At 43.2% G+C, this 23,294-nt stretch overlaps 1 protein-coding gene across 4 annotated transcripts in view; it reads right to left on the bottom strand.

Moving 5' to 3' along the window:
• The window catches only part of Fam168b (family with sequence similarity 168 member B), a 31,923-nt gene extending 9,352 nt beyond the window's left edge, over nt 1-22,571 (bottom strand). For 2 of the 4 annotated variants that reach the window (XM_041655976.1, XM_041655977.1), the window contains exons 1-4: nt 22,374-22,571; nt 16,454-16,534; nt 7,661-7,741; nt 1,537-1,572 (exon numbers count right to left, since the gene is read on the bottom strand). In XM_041655976.1, the coding sequence (XP_041511910.1) occupies nt 1,537-1,572; nt 7,661-7,741; nt 16,454-16,523 (187 nt within the window). In that variant the 5' untranslated portion in view covers nt 16,524-16,534; nt 22,374-22,571. The remainder of the gene's footprint in view (nt 1-1,536; nt 1,573-7,660; nt 7,742-16,453; nt 16,535-22,373) is intronic. The other 2 variants (XM_041655978.1, XM_041655979.1) reach the window with 1 other exon arrangement.
• Nucleotides 22,572-23,294: the final 723 nt, after the last annotated feature.

The raw sequence follows: 23,294 nt of genomic DNA, 5'->3' as shown, positions 1-23,294 counted from the left end.
CAAGTGGGCTGTGGGACACATCTGTAGGTAAGTGCTGTTGCTTCATGATGGTATACGCAGTTTTAAGTATGTTCAACTTTATTATATGCCAATTATACCACAACAAATTTGTAAACCGTTTTTAAGTTAGGGAAAACCAATTTAAGATCCCTCCAGTTCTGGGTTCAGTGACACTGCAGGAAGAGCCCCAAATTCTCCCAAGAAAATTGCTCATCATGAAAAGAGTAAACACTTGCCACTAGGCCAAGTCATGGGAGCAGGACAGCATCTATCTGTCTGTCACAGACAGTGAGCCAGGTCCTATGGTAGACGACCAAGAAGAATGCAACCCTCTCCAAGAGGAACTTGACTTTTAGGAGGAAACATGGGAAGTAGAATGAACACTCACAGTAAGGTGTATGCAGGAGGAGAGGGACACCAACAGAGTGCAGAGCAAGGCTGACACAAAAGAAACAGCGGGGATCTGGACAGGGTTTGGGCCCCTCCCTATCAAACCAGTCCTTCACCTATCACAAGCACGATCGTGCCAGACGGAACAAACACCTCATAGGTGACCCCACTCCGCTGTTACAATCCAGCTTCTGCCCCATCATCTCCATGAACTTCAACTGCGCTATCTTGCCAGGACTTCATGTGTGCAAGCTCTGCACTCTGAAAGCGGAGGCGGGAGACAACGGAGCTGAGGCCAGCGTGGGTGTCTACTCAAAACCAAACTACGAAAGGGGAGGGAGATCTGCCAAGCAATCACCAGCCATGTGAGGGAAATAGCAACACTCAAAAGGCTCAAATGTGTCACACTTTAAGAACAGATGCTGAATGTTAATCTGGAACCACATTCAGAACTTGTAATTTTCACAAGGCTTTTAAAAAAAACAAAACAGGGCCCACTTTCTATATCACACAATAAAAAACCAAAAATAAACAATCACAATAATGATGACTAATTTAGGTATGATAATAGCATTACATATGCTGTTAGAGATATTTCTAAAAATCATCAACATGATGTACGAGAGTTGCTTCAAAATAACCAGGAAAAGTGATAGATGAAATACCAACTTGGAGCTGTGGCAATCAAAGCCAAGTGACAAGGAAGTGGGAACTACATTCTCACAAGCTTGGGTATACACCTGAAATTGTTCCTAGAAAGGAGTAATAGTACGTGTAGACTCTTAGCATTCAGGAAGCTGAGGCAGGAGGATGGAAAATTCAAGATCGTCCTAAGCTATATACAGTTTGACCCCAATTAAACACAGTATAGGCTGGAGAGAATGCTCAGATTAAGAGCTATGGCTAATTACAGAGGACCTGGGTTCAGTTTCCAGCACTCACACAGCAGCTCACAAATACCTCTAACTCCAGATCGAGGGGATTTGGCACATTGTTCTGGCCTCCTCTAGCACTGGGCACACATATGGTGCACACACAGACATGCAGGCAAACACTCATACACATGAGTGTTTTAAATCTTAAAGGCAAACAAACAAACAAACAAAACACAAAGGGCCAAGAACATAGCTCAGATAGAGCACTTGCCTAACATGTGCAAGACCCTGGGTTCAATCTCCAGCACTGCAAACAAAAACAAACAAAAAAATCATTTTAAAAAAAAAAGACAAAGTATTGTTTAAGGTTAGGCAAGCTGTTATAGATTTAAATGAGGCAAAAGATATAAATTCAACTTTGGAAACAGATTTAATATGTAGCATTAAGAAGAATCTCATTCCAGATATCCAAGAATATTGGCCATTTCTCAGTGAGATGCCTTCACAATTCTAGGGGCAATGGTTCTTAACCCATAAGTCACTATCCAGAGAACTATTAGGAGGTGGGATATAGGTGCAGAAAATGTTTTACCGGGGATGGAGGGGAGCTCTCTAAAACATGACCTCCTCATAATCTCTTGGGAAGCTACTAAAGGAAATATTCCACAAAAGTAGGAACTAAGAAGAAGTAAGGACCGAGCAAATGTGAGGCAGAAGGGCTTCTGCAGAAGAGTGCTCCAGATTAGGACCCAGGCTAGGCCAGGAGTGAGGCCTTCCAAAGGAGCTCCAAGAAAGCAGAGTAGTGGGATTCCTCATGGGCCAGAAACACCACCAAGAGGTCCTGACAGAGATCTCAAGAGTTCTATTGAGCCTTGAGAGGTTCCACGAAGGACAAAGTTGACACAGAGGAAGAAGAACCGCAAATCTATGGCAAGACCACAATAAGAACAGGGCAGGCAAGTAAGTAAAAGAGCAGCTAGATCCTTGTCATCCAAAGAGACAGTAACACTGACAGCCAAGCCAACACCCTGGGAATACAGGAAGAGTCACAACAAAGGACAGTAGTAGAGTCCAATGGCGTCAGGATAGACAGGCATTCAAACACAGTGGTAGCAAACTCACTCACTTTTTCCTTCCTGAGACAGAGTGTCACATAGCCCAGGAAGACCTTGAATTTACTATATAGCAGAACATTATCTTAAATTTCCTGTCCTCCTACCTAAGGTCCACTGAGCCACCACTGTGAATTTAAGTATTGGGGACTGTGCACACTAGGTAGCACTCTATCAACTAAGCTGCACCCCTAGCCCCTTGCGTTAATTTCAAAAAGCTTTCTGAAAGTCTAAGCATCCTAAGATTCTGTGCATACATACCTTTAAGAGAGAAGGACTTCGTAACTCCAAAGTCTATTAACACTCTAATGCTATTTCCTTTTGCTTATTATTTAAACAAACTTGGATCTCACTTCAAAGACTTAATTATGAATTTAAAAAAAAGCCAGATGTTGGTGGTGTATGCCTTTAATCCCAGCACTCAGGAAGCAGAGCCTATATTGTATTTTCACTTACTCTTAAGTATCTTTCATAAACAAGTATCAAAACCAGATAAGCACTGTAATAACCAGCTTAATGAAACGGTTACTTGCTGTAAGATGCATTGGTTTGTACTTGTGTTTGCCTGATTAATTACTGCCTTAGTGTACCATGAGGAAGAGGCAGAGGCAGAGGCAGAGGCAGAGGCAGAGGCAGAGGCAGGATCCTGTGAATCTGAGACTAGCCTGTTTTACAGAGTAAGTTCTAGACTATTCAGGGCTACATAGTAAGCTCTATCAGTACCTTTTTCCTGAGGCTTTCAGATCATTGATGCACCGGAGCCATTCAGTGGGACCAGGACCAAGAAGACTGAAACTACTAAGTGCCTGGTCTGCCCAAAGACTAATCATGTTCTTCCCACAATACAGCCTAAGTTCCACCAGGGATGAAGTCACAGTTTCCAGGGTCACCACCAGGAGTTAAGCCTTTACTAGCTCAGTTCCTAAGGAGATTACAAGCATGGAAAACCCACACCAGATTTATCTGTCTGCAGCCTAAGTTTATTCAAAACAAATGGACCTCCTCTACTTCCAGACGGAATATATCACCAAAAGCTACCACAAATCCAAAGCTTCTCAGACTCCTGTGACATACACATGGACTAAGAAAAAGGAGTTGAGAGGATGGCTCAGGGGTTAAGAGCACTCACTGCTCTTGCACAGGATCCAGATTTGCCCCCAGCACCCACTAGGCAGCTCACAACCACCTGTAACTCCAGTTTCAGGGGCTTGCCCTTTTCTGGCCTCTGTGGGCACCAAACATGCACATGGTACATAGACACACATTCATACACATACAAAAAAAAATAAAAATAAATCTTTAAAAAAGTAAAAAGGATCAGAGCAATGCAAAGGTGCTCAGCAAGTCCTGCAGACCCACTGCCTCTATGCTAGAACAGATCAAGAGAGCAGCAGAACTCACAGAAACTTCCCTTCTTATTGTGTCTACAGTGATGACCTAGCCTGGATCCTCAAAAGAGGGAGATGGCATTTCAAGGACCCATAAAAGAGGAGCACACAGTTCTGATTTACATCAGGAGCCAACAGCACAGTGGGATACCAAGGCCTTCAAAGTTTCCCCTACCTTCACCAATTTCACATAAAAACCTTTATCCCAAGTCTTTTGAAAACAAAAGCACACAAAATCTGGCACAACTATGTCATGAGACTGACAGCCAAAGGGCCTGGCACTCTTCAACAGAGGCTTCCAAGACAGCACCCTGGGTCACTGTTACTCCACATGAGAACAGTCTTAAAAAGGAGAAGTGAGAGAAGGCGGTTTGCACTGTCCTACAGATACCCCCTGCTTTTGACAAGAACATCTGCACTGGCCTCAACAAATCCGAGACTTAGGAAAATTACAAAACTCAGAGGAAAGATTTTAGTCCTTCTCACATAGGCTAGCTCTCTCGGAAGAAACTGGCGTTAGTACAGTAAGTACAAACGGTGTGCTACAGCACGAGTGCAAGAAGCACTAACCCACAAAAGTGCACTAACCTAGTGCTACACACAGGGAACTCCAAATGAACTAAAGCCCTAAATGTACCAGCTAAAACAGCTAGAAGAAAAAGCAAGAAATCATCATTTTGGGCAGGTTTTCGGGATACTAGAAATGTAACCCAAAGAACAGAATAATAACCTCAACAAATTTTTAAAACTGCTCTGTGAAAGATACCCAGAAGGGAGAAAAACTAGGAGAAAAAAACCTCTAAAATCATGAATTTGATAAATAAAATAATTCTTAAAAACCCAGCAATAGAACAAACTCAGTCTCTAAGCAGGTGAGGAGTAGATCTCACTTCTAGCTACTCAGGAGGCTGGGGCCCAGGAGTTCAAGACACCCTGAGTGGAAAGAGACACACACTGGAGGGATGGCTCAGTGATTAAAAATGCATACTGCTTTTACACAAGACCTGGGTTCAGTTCCCAGCACCCATATTGGGTAGCTCACAACTGCGCCTTAACTCTTGACCTAGGGGATCTGACGTTCTCTCTGGCTTCTGTACGTGCTACGGAGGGGGGAAAAAACCCTCACACAGGAACACACACAAAGTAAAAATAAATGAAAATCATTTTACAAAGAAAACAAAGAGTGGGGTGGAAAGATGCCTAAGCAGTTAGGAGCACGAGCACTTGCTACTCTTGCAGTGGACCCAGGTTCAGTTTTCAGCATGTACATAGTGGCTCACACCACCTATAACTCCAGTTTCAAGGGAACCAACACTCTCTTCTGGCCTCTGTAGGTACTTAACACGCACGTGGTGCACATACTCAATGCTCATACAGAAAAAAGAAAAACAGGGGCTGGAGAGATGGCTCAGAGATTAAGAGCACTGATTGCTCTTCCAGAGATCCTGAGTTGGACTCCCAGTAACCACATGGTGGTGGTTCACAACCATCTATAGTAGGATCTGGTGCCCTCTTCTGGCCTGCAGGCATACATGTATGCAAAACACTGTATACGCAAGAAATAAATAAAATCTCTTAAGAAAAAAAGAAAAGAAGAACAAATATTCAAACAAAGTCTGTAAAAATAAAATTACTGCCTTAAAAAAACAAACTCAGTAACTGACACAGTGTTAAAGAAGCACATAACTGCCTTCCCTTTGGAGGGTGCTAGCAGGGACTGAACCCAGGTTCTTGCAAAAGCTGGCAACTGTGCATCACTGATTTTATCTAAAGCTCATTCTACTTTTGTAAACTAAACACTTATTTGTTTTTAATTATGTATGCTGTGTCTGTACCCATATGTGCAGGTTAGTGTCATATCCCCTGGAGCTGCAGTTACAGGTAGCTGTGAGCTGCCTCACATGGGTGCTAGGGCCTAAGATTTGCATGGTAACAACTTCTCTCCACCACTGAACCATCTCTCCACCTCCAGTCCCTCATTCACTTTTTATCTGAAACTGAGTCTCTCTAAGTTCTGCAGGCTAGCTTTGAACTTACTCTAGCCCAGGCAGACTTTGAACTTATGATCCTCCTGCTCAGTCTCCAGAGAATCTGGTAGACCAGGCCCAGAAGCATAACTCTTTACCAAGAGTCAAATGGTAAATTAACATATGAAAAGATGATCAATGTTTGTCCCAGCAGTTCAAAATAAAACTGCGACTGTAAATAATTAGATACCCACTAGTACAGCTAGGATGGAAGACTGATATACCAGAGCTGCAAACAGTACAGAGGACTAGAACTAAGAAATACAAAACCGAGGGGAAGGTAGATAGCGGTCACTATGGAAGACTGTTTTGGCAGTTTCTTACCTGCCCTAAGAATCAGCTACTCCATTCCTTTGTATTTACTCAGCAAAAACTTATGCTAAAAACATACAAAAAAATTCGCTTGCAAAATGAATTTTAAATGCAAACACTCAACTCAAACAGCACAAATGCCATTAGCTAGCCAACAGATAAGCAAGATGTTTCCCACACAATGGGCACAACCTAACAGTGGAAGGGAGGAAGTTCGTAACAGGTACCACAACAGGAAAGTCCAAGTAAAAGATGCCAGTCCCAAAATGACCAAGTCCATTCTTTATGTGATTCCATTTACACAAAAAGTTTAGAAAACACAACTCATCTATCTTTAGCAAAAGAAAACACATCTGTGATTCTTTATTTAGCGCCTAGTAAAGTTGAAATGGACAAAACAAATTTTGTCCAAACAGGTATGTTTGCTCCCAAACATGACAGAGATACATGTCACAGCAGAGATGATGAAGTGCACACCACAAATATCTGCAGTTTGCTATGTTACAGACTCAAGCACTGTCTGAAAGGAAGCTAGAGTGTGCGAAGGCCTTACAAAAAGACAGGGTGGCAGCACGGTTGGCTCCCTGCTGATAACACTATGGCCCAACTGCTCAAGATGTTCCACAGCAGTCTCAACGACAGGCGCGGGGACCAAGTGTGCAAGAGAGCCAGACGAAAATCACAAGAGGAAAGAAGGAACTTTCTGGAGAGAAAGAGGCCACTCTGGGACAGAACTAGGAGGCTTGAGCAGAGACTCTTGTCTTCCAGAGATGGAGGTCATTAACCTTCTTCTGGACAGATTGTCATGTACACTTAAGTGAGCAGGAACATGAACCTAGGACAAAACGCACTGAAGCAGAAAGAGCAAGTCCAAGTTTTCCTCTGGGTATGAGCTGAGAAAGGCAAGTCAGGCTGGGCACAGAAGAGATGGGTAAAAAGGCAGACGTTATGAGTCCCAAGTAAGGAACTCATAGGAAGGACACTGATAATTTCTTTTCTACCCAAAGCTGTGTGGAGCAAAAAACTGTCCCAGCAGCCTCACCAGACATCTCAGCTAGGTCAAAGCATGAGCCAACACCCTCAAAGGAATCCCCTTATCCCAATAGACGCTGACAACACACAGTGTGTGGAAAAGAAAATCTCGCTAAATAATCTTTATGTAATTCAGAATCAAACAAACTCATTTTCAATTTAAACCAGCAATTTCTCAAATCTGAAAATATTCTCATACACTATATACAGAAAACAAAGTTTGCTTTTTAAAATATAACCACAGCACCATGGACAGTACTCAATGACCAAACGGTCTTCAGTTCCTAGCATTAAGTCCTATCCTAAGAACAGATATCTGGCACGAGGAATTACCTGTATAGCCCAGAGACTGAGGGGGGAGAAACTCAATAAAGCAAAACTTGTGTGAACTGAGAACTAAGCTTTAATTAAATCATCCACAGGTTCATTTATGAATGTAGAAAGCCACCACCCAACCACAAATCCTAGTTCCATACCACCTCCTCCCCCAGCTACACACAAGGTATCTGTCATGCAGTACATACCTGTTTGGAAGGTAGGATTTGCTCCAGGGTACATGTTAGGAGAATAGGCAGGAGCTGCTGCATAGCCCACAGGAAAACCAGCTGCAGGGAAACACACAGCACAATAGTATCACCAATGAAGAAGTGCAACCACCTAAAATAAACACTAGGCCTCCTTATTGCTGCTTCTAGAACTCCACAGACTGTGCTCAAACAAAACTATCTTTAGTTATCTTCTTGTCTCAGAATTTTGATGAGTCACAAACAGCCCAGTCTTTTAGATCTATAATTGAATCCTCACATTCTACAACTAGGAGGAAAAAAAAAAAAAAGACCAGGCAGAAATTGAGTCAGCAGTCCACTGTTCCGAATAGCTGAATCAAGGGGCAGGCATGCAACTTAGTGTGGAGTGGCATGTGGGAGGTCCTAAATTCAATACCAGAGCCAAAACAACTTTAATCTAATGACTTGGGAGGCAAATGCAGGTAGACAGCTGAGTTCCAGGCCAATGAGGGCTACATATAGCATGACCCTGTCGAGATAAAAAGTAAATAGCTAAATCATAATTTTAAGCATAAGTAAAAGAAAGGAGAGGAAGAAAGGAAGAGGGGAGAAGGGAGAAAGAATCCAGAGTCTCAAAATCCCAACATCCCTGTCAGTTTCACCTCACAATCACAACATTTGTAAGCCGGCAACAGTGCTCAGTTATTACCCTCACCTGGCTTCACTGCACTACATCTGAAAGAACCAGGATTCAAAGTGAGCTTGGACCCACCCTAGAGCCTACTTTCTGCTGATAACCAGTGTCTTACAGCCATACATTCTCAGTGGCTGCAAAGATAGAGACACAGTATTATGTTTAAAAGTTAGTAATGTCTGTTCTTGTTCTTAAGCACTGGTTCACACTCCTAAATTCAGTTCAGGCATCTTCACATTTCTGAAGCTCTAATCCCCAGCTCCCTCAGATCAAGGTGGCCAGTTAACCTCAGCGATGCCCAGAATGGGAAAATGCAATCAAAATCCACATTTTAACAGGCTGACAAGCTGTTAAAGCCAGGCTGTCCTCACATGAAGTTCAGCTGACAGTCCTGCTTCACAATCTGACCTCCACAGTCTTCCTTAACCCTGGAAGTTTCTGCTAGAGTGGTGCCCAGAATCCCTGCAAGGGCTCAGTTCTCTTCTCCACAAATCCAGGCTGCTTCCCTTAATCCTCGACCCGACTCTCCTCTACCTCAGCAGAACTGGCCAGGTTCTCCTCTGGATTCTTTCTTTCCCACTTCCTTCTCCAGTCTGTAATGCAGTGTGCAGTACACAAATGTTTCATCAACTTTACTCATTTTGGGCATCAAGGGCAATGATTTTTACAAATGTCCTGAGGACAAACCTTGAAAGAACCACTAGAGGCCCAAAGCAAACCGGGTCAAGCAGGATTCATTCACCCACAGGACAGTGCTTAGGTAAAAAAACTTTTTTTTTTTTTTTTGATCTTCGAGACAGGGTTTCTCCATAGCTTTTTGGTTCCTGTCCTGGAACTAGCTCTTGTAGACCAGGTCTCGTACTCACAGAAATCCGCCTGCCTCTGCCTCCCGAGTGCTGGGATTAAAGGCGTGCCAAACTTTTTAATGATTAATTATTGGAAAGTCAGAAATGACACTAATTAGATCATATTCCATAGTTTTCTTCAATAACTGCCACAAAAATAGAAATTTCCTCTTGTCCCTCATACATACTCAGGAAACCCTCTGCTCCAGAGCTTCTTACTAGAGTCCGTCCAACCAACCTTCTTACTGAGTTACAGCTCTGAAATTCAACAGTAAACACACCAACACATGCTTAGTCTAATGAACTGAGCCATGCCACACCTGGTCTGCTGTGGGCACCAGTGCCCCTCTCCATCTCCTGAGGAGCCCTACTTCTTCTATACCCACCTTGCTCCATTCCTACAGCCACATGGAACCCATTCCACTTATCACTCTGACCTAAACTGAACACAGACCATGTCCTAGGCAGCACAAACCCCAGGAGCTGTGAACGGCCCTCAGCTGACTGCAGAACTACAGTAGACCAGACTCTTACTCTTTCCAACATCTAGTCTGCAGGCTTCCAAGCAGCAAGGTACGGCAATTCTGTTTCCTTGTACTCCTAAAGCTCTTCCTGAAAGGGTCCTTCAGTTATTACCAAGGCTTGTCCTATTCAACATCATCAGCTCTACCTCCTTGGCACAGAGAGGCTGGACAGGTAGGAAGCAAGTAATCCTAAACACTAGCCATTTTTATGAGACTGGTCACTTTATGATAATGCCTTCAAAGAACATGAACTATGTCCAAAGACAGCACTGGCAGTGCAACCCACAGGGTCCTCCATAGACGTATATAAATACAGCAAAACCCCAATAAAGAAAACAAAAATTCAACTTACATGAATCCCAACTACACTGATAGCATTTCTTAAAACTCAACTCTGGGCAGCATGTTGCTGTTATCAAGGCCACGAGATGAAAACACTCCCAAGAGTACAAAACAATGCAAATCTCTCTACACAAGCCAGCTGGACAGTATCCTAAGAGCTGTTCAAGTGTTTATTCTCTTGGAATCTACCTTGCTGGTCACTGCCGCCAACACAGTTATTAACGAAAGCCCAAGGCTAATTTACTTACAACATTTGGGGAATAGCAAACCTTCAAATAACTGACACTTATCACAAGGAAGTGGGCTGAATAAGCAAATTCCACATAGATTATTATGTTTACATAAAAACAACAGGACAAGCAAGTCTCTGCAAATTGATATAGAAGTGGTTCCTACAATGCATTGTTTGACAAATGCACCCAGCATCTCTTCTCTAGACACAGCTGCAGTCTGGATGGAGGAAAGCAGCCTCTTCCAACTAGGTACCTGATGATGGCTAAGACGCCCATGATCAAGGCTCTTCCTACCCAACCACTTTTTGATATGGGAGAGTCTTTTGTTTTGTGTTGATTTCATTGGTTAAATAAAGAAACTGCCTTGGCCCTTTAATAGGACAGAAAATTAGGTAGGCGGAGTAAACAGAACAGAATGCTGGGAGAAAGAAGCCGAGTCAGGCAGTCGCCATGATTCTCTCCAAGATGGACTCAGGTTAAGATCTTTCCTGGTAAGCCATGGTGCTACACAGAATATTAGAAATGGGTTAGATCAATATGTAAGAGCTAGCCAATAAGAGGTTAAAACTAATGGGCTAAGCAGTGTTTAAAAGAATACAGTTTCCGTGTAATTATTTTGGGTAAAGCTAGCTGTGCAGTAGCTGGGTGGTGGGATGCAGCCCGCCGCTCCTCACTACAACTTTTCTCCCTTTATCTTCCATGAACATCATTGTCCTAAATACTGCATGTGTTCCTTAATCCTTCCCACTGTCCACATAAAGGTGAGTTACAAGCACAATGTGTCAACAACATGGGGAAGAAAAACTAGTGTGAATTCTGGTGGTCTTTTAACACTGCTGTGATAAAACAAACAAAAACCAGACCCTTGAAGAACTCTGAAAGCAGCTGAAGTCCTCTTTAAGTCATGCCATACTCCAAAGCTATCTCACCCAAAGGGCTAAGAAAACTAAAACCCACTGAAGTGCATGCATGCTTCCTGAAGACGGTTGGGCTTCTCAGAGCACGCCAGCTTGATAGAAGCTCCACACTTCAGGATGAGGACCAGAGGAAGCCTGAGCCTTGCCTATGCTGAAATATATACACGTTCTATTTCTGAGTACAGGAAGAATCACAGTTAGCTGGGAAAGGAAGACAGCAACTAGACAACTCAACTTCTAATACAATGTGTGTCACACCCTAATCAAGGGACAGGATCACATGACAGGAAACAAGAAATAGGTATTGAAAAGAAAAGCAGAACCACAGCAATCCAGAGATTGCAGCCACCAACAAGCCAGCTAAACAATACACTGGAGGAACAGGGAGGGCAAGCTGGTCTGACTCAACACTCTGTAGTAGATTCACACACCATTAGCAAGATTAGTGAAACAGAAACAGGTAGGAAACTATTCATAAAGAGCTAAGAAAGAAACACAAAACACAGTGCTTTCACACACTATGGACGGAATCACAGAGGAGGCCAGAAAGCTACTGCTACCACTGGAAAAGAAAACAATCCAAACCCAAGAAGCTCTCTAATGCTGAGCAAAATAAAAAAACTACATCCAATCACAGCACAGTAAAAACAAAACAACAACAACAACAGTATCTTAAAGACAACAGAGCACATCGGGGAGAACAGCTATAGAGGTGCATTCAAAGCAAAAACTACTCTCCTAGAAACCAAGGACAATGCAGCTGCATCTTTAAAAGTATGAGGAAAAGTAACTGCCAATATAAAAATCTGTATCCAATGTTGGAGGTAAAAAAGGGGGTGGGAGAAATTCCTTTCCTCCTAAAAGATACATAAATTCCCTGGAATCTTATGACTTTGACCTTATATGGAAAAAGACTATACATATGACTGTGCCATAAACTCAATGATACACATTCTTACTAAAACACTTAGAAAAGACAGACAGAATGTGAGCAGAGGCAGAAACAGACTGATACTCAGAAGGGAGGGGAAAAGCTCAAGTGGACTCTCCTCACAGTTCCCAGAGGGACAATAGTTCTGCTAACACCTTAATCTCATATTTCTAAATTCTGGGAAGGTGAGACATAAACTTCTGTTTCAATATACAAAGTATGTGATAATTAACAGACATTATAGGAAACAAACAAAATTACATCACCAAACAAAAGCAAAACAAAAAGTTAACACACCCAACACCACAACCCCCAACTATACATATGTACACATTTCCCAACTACACACACCCACACATAACACACACAAATCCAGTGACAGCTACAGGAAATATGGTTTTTTTTTTAATTTCAAATGACATATTTCAGAAATAGTGGCACATGCCTTTAATCCCAACACTCAGGAGGCAAAGGTAGCTGTTCTGAGTTGGAGGCCAGCCTGGTCTACAAAGCAAGTTCTAGGACGGCCAGAGCTACGCAGAAAAATCCTGTCTCAAAACAAACAACAAAACCAGTGGATCTTTAGGTGGACAACAGCATATAAAGACATAGTACAAAAATGTGATATTTTTTTTAAGCTGGACACAATGGCCCACACCTGTAATCACTGTCCAAAAGAGGGCTGAGTGTTAGAGATCAGCCTAAGTTATACAATCAAACCCTGTTCCAAAAAAAAAAAGTTCAAAGGCTAATAGAAAATTAATAAAAATTTCATTAGTTCAAAAGATGGCAGGAACACTTGAGTTCCCCCCAAACACACACACACACACACACAAAATACATACATAAATAAACTACAAACAAAAAACAAAAAAAGCCATGGCAAGGCCAGCAAGACTACAGTAAGTTGCAGTTCAGCAGGTTAAAGCACCCGTGGTCAAGCCTAACACCATGGGATCCACATGGTAAAGGAGAGAACTGATTCCCTTAAGTTGTTCTCTGACCTCCCCAGGTACACCACGACACGTGTACATAACACACAACAAATAAGTAAAATAAATTCCTTTAAGAAGATGACAAGGAATAAATGAAAATGAAGACCAGATCTTATAAGTGAGGAAACAGCTGAAGATATTGATCTTGCTGAAGACCCAAGTTGGATTCTCAGCACCCACACAGTGGCTCACAGCTGTCCCTAACTCTAATTTCAAGGGCCCTAACATCACAGTGTTCCACATCTGACTACTACAGGCAGGCACCATCCATACACATGATGTACATACATGCAGGCAAAACACTTAAACACATAAAATAAAAACCAAACAAATATATGAGGAAACGATAATAACAAACAATAATACCAATAATTATTACCCAGACAGCACTTGGAGGAAGAATTCCCTCCATGTCCCATCAGTCTTTATGTTTAATTTATGCTTGCCTAAGACCCTATGAGCACATAATCCACATATCCAACACCCTGGCTACTAGGACCTAGTATCCATCAGGGAAACTGAAATACCTAAACCAAAAAAAAAAAAAAAGCTAAAGAAGTAAAGTATAAAACACTACATAAATGATACTTACGATTGCTTCAGCATTACAGAAGCTTTCTCTCTCAAGTGATTTTTACAATATAACCCACCTAAAATAATGGTTTGCTCTAAAAATCTTCTGACAGTGGACTGCTCAGTAAGTGACAGCCAAAGGGCCAGAACATACACCAGGGGTTTGTCAGAGCTGCCCCGTGCTGAGCACACCCCAGAGCCTCAGCTTGGATCTCCACACAGGATGTGCCAACCCCTGCCTGCCTGAAGAGCAACAAAGTTAGCCTGTCAGCACCCACAGCCTGGCCCACCTAAAGAGCAGAGAACTCAAGTCTTAGGCGAAGACCAGCAGGTAAATTAACTTCATGGGTGTTTGGTTATTGCCCTGGCTCCAGATTCATTCAGCATCCTCTTCTGCTATCCCATTTAAACTAGTGTTAATACTTTAAAAACAGTAGGTCTGCCGGGCGATGGTGGCGCACGCCTTTAATCCCAGCACTCGGGAGGCAGAGGCAGGCGGATCTCTGTGAGTTCGAGACCAGCCTGGTCTACAGAGGTAGTTCCAGGACAGGCTCCAAAGCTACAGAGAAACCCTGTCTCGAAAAACCAAAAAACAAAAACAAAAACAAAACAGTAGGTCTTTCTTATCACCAAATTGCTTTTCATTAACACTGGAAAACTGTCCCCCCTTCTTCTAATTTTTTTAAGTCCTTCTGCTATGTTATTCTCAAAGTTTTTAAGCAGTCTATTTCCTCTCTTAAAAAAAAGCGTTTGTGTGTACATTAGAATACGTACATATATGTAGGTACCTACGGGGTGGAGGGCTAGCAGAGGGTATCAGACCTCCTGCAGCTGGAGTAACGGCAACTGTGTGAGCTGCCTGATATGGGACCGTAACTAAGGGCCACACTCTCCCCACTGAGCCATCTCCGCTCTATTTCTTCTAGCCTTCACTTATACTGCACTCGGCTTCACTCTCAGCAGTGCTCTCTGTTCACATTCCTCTCTAGATCTCACTGGACTAACCACCCCGGACCCCATTTCTTTTAGTTTCAGTTATTTCTTTCCCCTTAATCCCTCTTCGCTTTGTTCTCCACTTAGAAATTTCTCTGTTATGCAAGCATTCTACACTTTCTTGTGACATGGCTTTTCCCTGCTAGTTCTGACGCATCAGTTATTCTGACTGATGACTGTTTTCTAACAGCACCCGTGTCTTGTAATAATTTTGTGTATGAGCAGGTAGTACTTGCTGCAGGAAGGCCAATCAACCTATATCAAAGACAGATGCAGTAATTCTGCATTTGCTGCTGCCAGGTACTCCAGAGATTATGCATCAGGGTGACTATGCTTAATGTTTTCAACTTCTGGATGCCCCCACTAGGAAAGACTAAGTAAGAAACTAGAGCCTCAATGCCCGTGAATGTCTCTAAGCACTCAGGAAAGACTGCTCTTCTCAGAACCCGTACAGACACACAAACTTCCTTGTGGAGGCAGCAAATAGACTCTGTCCAACCCTTTAGTGGGAGGCCCAAACTCAAGACTGAGGCGAGAGGCGAGTGACTCTAACTCCCTGCACACGGAAGATTCTTAACATCCTTTTCTGTCCCTATTTGGACTGCTAGAAGAATTCCACCACCAGCAGCAAATGCTCCAGGACAGCCAATATCTACAGCTCTTTGGCAGAGAGAGCTGGGTTTGCATCACTTTCAAATCTCTGCCATATTCCAAGTTCAGTTTCATTCCATTTTCTTAGAGTTTTGTCACAACATGGTTTTCCCTAGTCAAAGTATTTCAAACCCCAGAGTGAGAGCTGGACATGGTGACAAGCCTGTAACACCAGCTACTTCAGGAGCTGAGGTACAGAGATCACAAAGTCAAACTGCTTTGGCTACACAGTGAATTCCAGGCCAACCTGAATAATTTAGCAAATCTGTCTCAAAACTACAAAAGGGGTAAAGATACAGTCGGCAGGAGAAGTGTAGCATCCACAGGCTATGGATGCTTACATCCATCTGTAATCTTTGACCAAAGTTCCCCAGTGTTTTGCTTTAAGGCCTCCCTCAGCTCAGCTCTCACTGACTCCACTCACTGAGAGTAAGGATACTGTCCAACAGGATCTCCTCCCTGTCTAGGAAGATGGAAGCCACGTTCACTAGGACACAACCCAAGAAAAGTGTGGACAGGGGTTGTAAAATGAGGTTCCTACTCAAAGAGGCTGAACCTCACAAAGACTGAGAAAGTAAGATAAATTGAGAGGTAGAGAAAGAAGGTCCTGGCCCCACCCACAGGAACTACCAGCTCTAGATAAGGCCAGACATCTCTTGACTTTTCTGTCTCATGAATATTCTTTCCTTCCACAACTTGAATTAGGTTTGTCCACTGTCTTAAGGTTCCTACTGCTATGATAAACACCATATCCAAAGGCAACATGAATGAGGAAAGGGTTTATTCATCTTAAACTTACAGTCAGCATGAAGGGAAATCAGAGCAGGGACTGAAGCAAAAGCATGGCAGACACTGCTTACTGGTTGGCTTCCCAGGGCCTGCTCAGCTTGTTTTCTTATACAGCCTGAGACTAGGGGTGGCACTGCCCACAGTAACCATTAATCAAGAAAAAAACCCCACAGGCAATCTGGTGGGGACAGTTTTGCAACTGAAGGTTCCTCTTCCATCTAGCTGATACAAAATTAGCCAGCACATCCACTGTAAATGTTAATGTTACATGGCCATAAAAAGTGTTCAAAATTCAATAATGAAAACAAAAGTCAATTTGCTTACCTGGATATCCAATTCCTTTGGCATTTGCATAGGGAACCCCAGAAGACCCAGGGCTATAAACAGGATTCATGATTTCAAGAACTAAAAAGGGGGGAAAAAAGGTGATTTAGCCCAGTTCTTGTTTCCAGAATTTCTTCATTAGCCCCAAAGAGCAGGCAACAAATGTTATTCTAGTCCACTATAAAACAATGTATTTTCTGCTGCTCCCAAACAACAGAGAATAGAAAATAAATATTGGATGTTCCAATAACCATAGGTAGTCTTTTCTCCATAACTCTTCAATCCATCAGAGCTAAGGGAAAAGATACCTACTACAGCCCTACTTAAGATGCAAAAATTCTCACAGAGATCCGCCTGCCTCTGCCTCCCAAGTGCTGGTCTACAAGAGCTAGTTCCAGGACAGGCTCCAAAACCACAGAGAAACCCTGTATCGAAAAAAGCAAAAAAAAAAAAAAATGCAAAAATTCTATAATTAACCTCAATGCCCTTGTAACAGAGAGTTAAATCAAGACATATCCAGAATATAAAATATCATGCAATTGTTTTTAAAGGGTTCGAGCCTTTCTTAGTGACAGCCCTTGTCTAGAATGTGCAAGGCACTGACTTCAATCACACACTAGAAAAAAAAGGCTACCAGGAGCCTAGCATGATAGCTCTTCTCTGTAATCCCAGCACTAAGGAGTCCGAGGCTAGAGGACTGACTGCCACAAGTTCAATAACATTCTAGGCTTGTGTGACAGTCTGTCTCAATAAACAAACAAAACGTATAATAGTATGTGAAACAAACAGGGCAAACTACTGCATCGTGCACTAGGGTGCTAAATCTACACTCACAGACGGGTAGATGCACCCCCAGCATAGAACAGTCAATCTTGAAGGAAACGCATAAAACATGTAATCACCCCAAGGCTCCTTCTAAATGTATTTTTCCTAAAAGATTATTGTCCAGACACACTGTCAACTTGCTCAACGTTTTGACATTTACTAATCTTTTCTCCTGCAAAGTTCAAGAATTTGCACAGCTATCACTCTACTCCATCTCCAAAAGAAGTAACACTTCATTAGTATCTCCAAGAAGTGCCTCTTAATTCTATCCCCCAATGAGATCGAGTGTGAGTCTGCACTATTCTTCATCTGGTAACTCACTCACTGACTAGACGTTAAGAATTGAGGTAATCGTTAATTTAAAATGGGAGGTGTAACAGGGGTTGGGGAAACTATCACTGTTTAGCTTGCTGTGAAACCTAAAACAACTCTTTTAAAGTTTCATTTGTATGAGAGAACACAAATACACATGTGTGTGGGCGTCCATGGAGGTCAGAGAAGCTGCTGGATCCCCTGAACCCGAGTTACAGGGAGTTGGGAGGTCCCTGTTATAGGTGCTGGGAAACAAAATTGGATCCTCTTCAAGAGCAGGAAGTGCTAGTAACCACTGAGACATCTCTTCAGCCCCCAAAATTGCTCTTTTTAAAAAGTAAAAATAAAAAATAATTAGTCTGGGCCTAACGGCCTACAACAACACATGGAAGGAAGAGACATGAGGATCACAATTTTAAAGCCAGCCTACTTCACATCCTGAGTTCCCAGACACTGGCTAGTACAGGCCTATGAATGGAGAAAACAAGAGGCAAAGGCAGAACAGAAGCAAAGTCAGCAGTGTTTTGTCGTACGCCTTTACGTGGTAGTGTATGTCTTTAGTCCCAGCACTCGGGAGGCAGAAGCAGGATCTCTGTGAGATCAAAGCCAGCCTGATTTACAGAGTGAGTTCCAGGACAGGATCCAAAGCTACACAGAGAAACCCTGTTTGAAAAACCAAAAAAGGAAGGAAGGAGGGAGCGAGAGAGGGAAGAAGAAAGGGAAAGGGAAGAAAAGGGAAGGAAAGGAAAGGAAAGGAAAAAGCAACCGCCAATCCTCATTCCTCTAAACTGCATGGTGCTTCTGTTTCAGCTGTCACTTCTCAAGAAGTAAATTCTTTCCAAACTAATTTCCTAATCTGAGCAGTAACTGGATTTTACTTTCTTTTTTTTCCCTTAAAGATTTATTTATTTATTATGTACACAACATTCTTCCTCCATGTATGCCTGTAGGCCAGAAGAGGGCATCAGATCTCATTGATGATTTTTGTGAGTTACCACATGGTTGCTGGGAATTGAACTCAGTCTAGGACAGCAGGCAGTGCTCTTAACCTCTGAGCCATCTCTCCAACCCCTGGATTTTACTTTCTTAATGAAGTTCAAGATAAGCACAGTGCCATGGCTACTGAGAAAACAAGAGCAAATCACAGTTCTCTTCTAAGTTTACAGTCTAGAAAAAGCACCATCCAATACTTTCTTCAAAAATGAAAAAAAAAAAAAGATACAGTAGCTGAGATTTTTACTTCACTTAACATGTAGGTTATAACTATTCTAAGGAGTAAGAAAAATCGTGATTAACAATGTTTGGTACAAACCATGGTAGCGGCCAAGAGAAAAGGGTGCTCTGAGGACTGAGTGCAGAGAGCAGAAGTTGGTGGCACTCCTCCAAGAGGAGCAGCAGTGAGGAGAATCGTGGTAGCATGGCCAGAGCCATGAAAGGACAAGAGGCATTTCAGAGAAATCAGATTACTCCAGAGACCGATGATACATTTCCTAACGGGATTAAGAAGTCTCACGGAATTAAAAACTGCAGGCTGGGACTGGGGAGATAACTAAGAGGCAATGCACCTACCTACCTGCCTAGAATGTTCCACCCAAAAAGAGACAGATAAAATAGGACGAGACTGATAAAACAGTACAGTTCCCCTTCCAATCGGGGCAAAATGTCTTAGTGTGCTCAAGCAAAAGCAGTAACAGTTCTGGGAACAAATAAATGCAAAAGCCCTCCTTATTTATTCAATGGTGAGAGTCCCTCAAAGACTGTGAGCCCAAAAGCCGCGGGAAATCCTGCGTCTCAGTCTCCCTGCATCTCCCAGTGCTCAGCACAGAAGGAGCACACAAATACCTAGCTAATACAGGCAGTACATGAGACTCCTAATAACAAAGCTTAATTTAAGGCATTTAAAGTCTCACTCAGAATTATCAAAGCACATCTGATTAGCAGATGAGAAATGTAAACCTATCACATCAAACAACTTATATCATATATACCCTCATGTGTTACTCTCCAAGTGTCAAATAGAGCCAATACCTAATTTCCAGTTCACAGGAACATCAAGCAGTTTGAGGAATACATGAAATGAGACTATGAAACAAACCATGCAAACCCAAAAGGAGGGCACTGTCAAGGGCAAATGGCTGATCTTCAATGGTATTAATACAGGTGAGGGAGGGTGTTTGAGATAAAATTAGATTTACACTAAAGACAATAGGCAGATTTTGTTTAGATTCTGATTTATATGGAAATCTGAAAAAGAATTAAAAAAAAACATATTTTAATGATATAGCTCGAAAATGAACACAGGCTGAGTACCCAACAGTGTAGTTAGTTATTTATGGTGATGGATCGTGTTTATATCAACTACGTAAATTTTAAGAAAGACAAAAGAATATAACAATATGAATGACACCTGTAATTTAAAGCATTTCTTTAGAAAGGGCAAATACTGCAAAAGGACAGTAACTTTACTTCATCACGTGGGGAATATGACTGTACACAGTATCTCCATTTATAATGAAAAAACAAAGAAAGACCCAGAGAGCCAATCTGCCTGTGCTTCTGGTGCCAGTGATCACACAACCACAACCAATCCCTATTCTGAGCTGGTGCAGACCAGATCCCTGACCTCAGCTGAACACGGGTAGAATTCTAAGGTCTCCTGTTTGCAATTACTTAACTGTGGGAACACTGTGGGTGGTTTGATGCCTGTATCAGAACACACCAACCACACACCTGTAAAAAGACTACAAGGATTCCTCAACTGTAAATTCAGCAAACATTACAAGCACGTCTTTAAAATGACTTTCTTGAGTTTTCTCAAGAAACTTGTTTGTATGGGGTTAGGGATTTAGCTCAGTGGTTAGAGCACCTAAGGCTCCAGGAGAAAAGACAAAATTACAAAATAAGGCAATCAGGATAGGTTTTTATTATTTTTATTTATGTTTGTGCCTTGTGAGTGAATGCCATGTGTGTGAGAGTGCCGTGGGTGTCATGTAGGGTGCCGGATGCTTTGGAGCTGGGGTTATAGACAGTTGTGAGCTGCTTGAAGCAGGTACAGGGAAAAGAACTTAGATCCTCTGCACGATCAGGACGCACTTTGTTTGAACTGCTGAGCTATCTCGCCAGCCCCTAGTCTCAGTCTGAGAACATACCACAACCTAAACATTACTGAAGCAGTAATTACAAAATGTTCAAGGCCTGATAGTCTAGTGTTTCATAGCAGCAGCACTAATTTCAGAGCTTTTTAATCTCTCTATCCAGAGGCACCAATAAATAAGATAGACTCTTTAGAGAAACAAAATCAATAGTGGAGAGTTCCAGTGATGTCTGATAGCAAGGAGAGTATAAATCTCACAAGAAAACTCTGCACTCCACCCCCAAACTCAGCTTTCACTACTGCCTGTGACCTCCCAGGGCAGCAGAGAACAGTCAGATCTCAAAACACAGGCAGAAGCAGGTATTATTATTGTTACATTGACATGTTCTGAAATTGTTCGCAACCAGTCTAGAAAAATGAACTCACTACAAGTCAGGGAAGACAACTTCCTTAAACCATAGGACCTACAAAAAATTATTTTTAAAAAGCACTTGTTTTCTTTTTCTCAACTTCAATCACCTATCTCTGCAGTGTTATGATACTTCTTCCCCAGGGTTTGAAATCACTTTAATACAACGGGTTATGTTATCATTCTCTCTAACGTTAAAATGGGTTAAAAGGCAGGTGTAGAGCTAGCCCAAACCAATCTGTGGCCGCTTCCTCCTCCCTCTGGGCTTCCATGTAGTGGCCTTACACTTGCATTCTTAAAGGAAGGAGAGTGGAGGGCAATCCTGGCAACTGCTTCTCAATCACCACCTAGGTGAGCACAGAGGCCAGCAACTCAAGCCTGCAGCACCCGTCTACCAGACCCTAACTTTTCATTTGTTTCTGGTCACAACTAATTTTAATATCCTTAAAGATTTTCTTGCATGTCAAAATATCCCAAAATGCTGCACGAGTAAACTACAGATAGTAGCAAAATAAGCCTGCTTTACACAAAGACTTAAAGCAAAATCTTGACCAATTTCCACCATGGTAGCTACGGCATTAGGAAAAGTAGTAGCCTAGGTTTCTCAAATCTTGGCTGTCAAAGCAAAAAACCACCCATTACCTCTGGACCTACCTAAGTTTTAAAGGCTGTCTAATATCTTGCACCAAACAGTACCTCCTTTATTTAAAATCGTTACACTTCAGAAAGCAATCTCATCTTACACAATGCGAAGTGGAGAGTTTAAGGACTAAGAACGACAACCACCCTTTTCTTTAAAAAATAAAATGTGTGTGTGTGCGCACGTGTGGACCTTTTCATTAGAAAATCTTCGTGCATGCAAAACACTCCCAAGATATGTATATGACTGATTAAACACCAGCTCACACAAAACAAGAGATGCTGTAAAAAGAGAAACACCCTGCTGTGGGCGCGCTAGCACGGTGTCCTTTCCTTTCCTTTTTTTTTTTTTTTTTTAAGATTAACCTGGACCGTGCCCCGGAACGTCCTTTGCTGGCTAAGGTACCCTCCAAAGCCTGCGTTTTCCTGCGAGAGAGGACGCTGGGCCTGCGGCGCCCAGTACCCTGAGCCGCCCGCAACCTTCCCACCCCGGCCCTGCAGAGGCCGCCCCGCCCCCCCGGCCCGCGGCGGACAAAGCGGCGCCCCGGCTCCCCGCGCGACCCGACCAGGCGCTGCACAAAGCACCGCACTTCCGGCCCGCGCCCGCCAGGAGCCGCCGCCCCCATGCTTTCCGTACTTACGTTGGCCTGTGCCTCCGGCACCGGCGCGCGCCGGCCCGAGCCGGCACGGAGTGTGGCTCGGCGACGGGCAGTGCCCAGACGACGCACAGACGCGGCCGAACGCTAGGCCCGCGCTGCCTCCCGCTCGCCTGGCCGCGGCCCGCGCTACCGCCGACGCTGCGCAGACACCGCAGCCCACGACCTCACTTCCGCCCGCCGCGCGCTGGCCGGGGGCGCGCCGGGCACGTGACGCCGCTGCGCGCACGCGCGCGCTCCGGTAGGCGTGCGCGGGGTGCCCGGATGCTGGCACGCGCGCCCAGGCCCCAGGCCTCGGTTCGGTCTCATTTGGAAACGTTGTTGTAGAAAAATAGTTATGGCCCGTAGTAACTTCGGGAGAAAATGTATGCCGGTTCTCATTATGTTTACTTAATAATTCTTTTTTTCTTTTTTTTGTTGTTATTCTTTCTTTTAAGCTTTTCTCTTGTTATTGTTTTGTTTTGAACCGTGATGGCCTTGAACTTACCTACCTGCCTGCCCCTAGAGTACTGACGTTACAATACTAAGGTTGTATTTCTGTTTTCAATTATGCGTATACTTGTGTAGCTGTGTGTGGGTTTGCTCGCTTGAGTGATGGCGGAGGGTTGGGACAGAAAAAAAGGCTTGTGATCTTCTCCAGGAGGAGTTTTGAGCCGCCCAGCGTGAGTGCTGGGAACTGCGCTGAGCCATCTCTGGGACTCCCCACCCCCCTTCTTAAAGGATTTATTCATGTTATTTGTGTGTGTGTGTTGTATGCCTGTATGTATGTACACAGCTGTGTGCCTATTTAATAGCCCTCAGAGATCAAAGAGGGAGTTACAGATAGTTGTGAACCACCGTGTGGGTGGGTGCTGGAAATCGAACTCAGGTTCTCTGCAAGAGCAAACAGCAAGTGTTCTTAATTCT

Source organism: Microtus oregoni, unplaced genomic scaffold (genome assembly GCF_018167655.1).
Source record: "Microtus oregoni isolate MIOR12 unplaced genomic scaffold, Mior012 000007F_ref0000211, whole genome shotgun sequence".
Classification (NCBI taxonomy): Eukaryota; Metazoa; Chordata; class Mammalia; order Rodentia; family Cricetidae; genus Microtus; species Microtus oregoni.
Note: the sequence above shows the minus strand (reverse complement) of the source record. Positions and strands in the feature narration are given on the sequence as shown.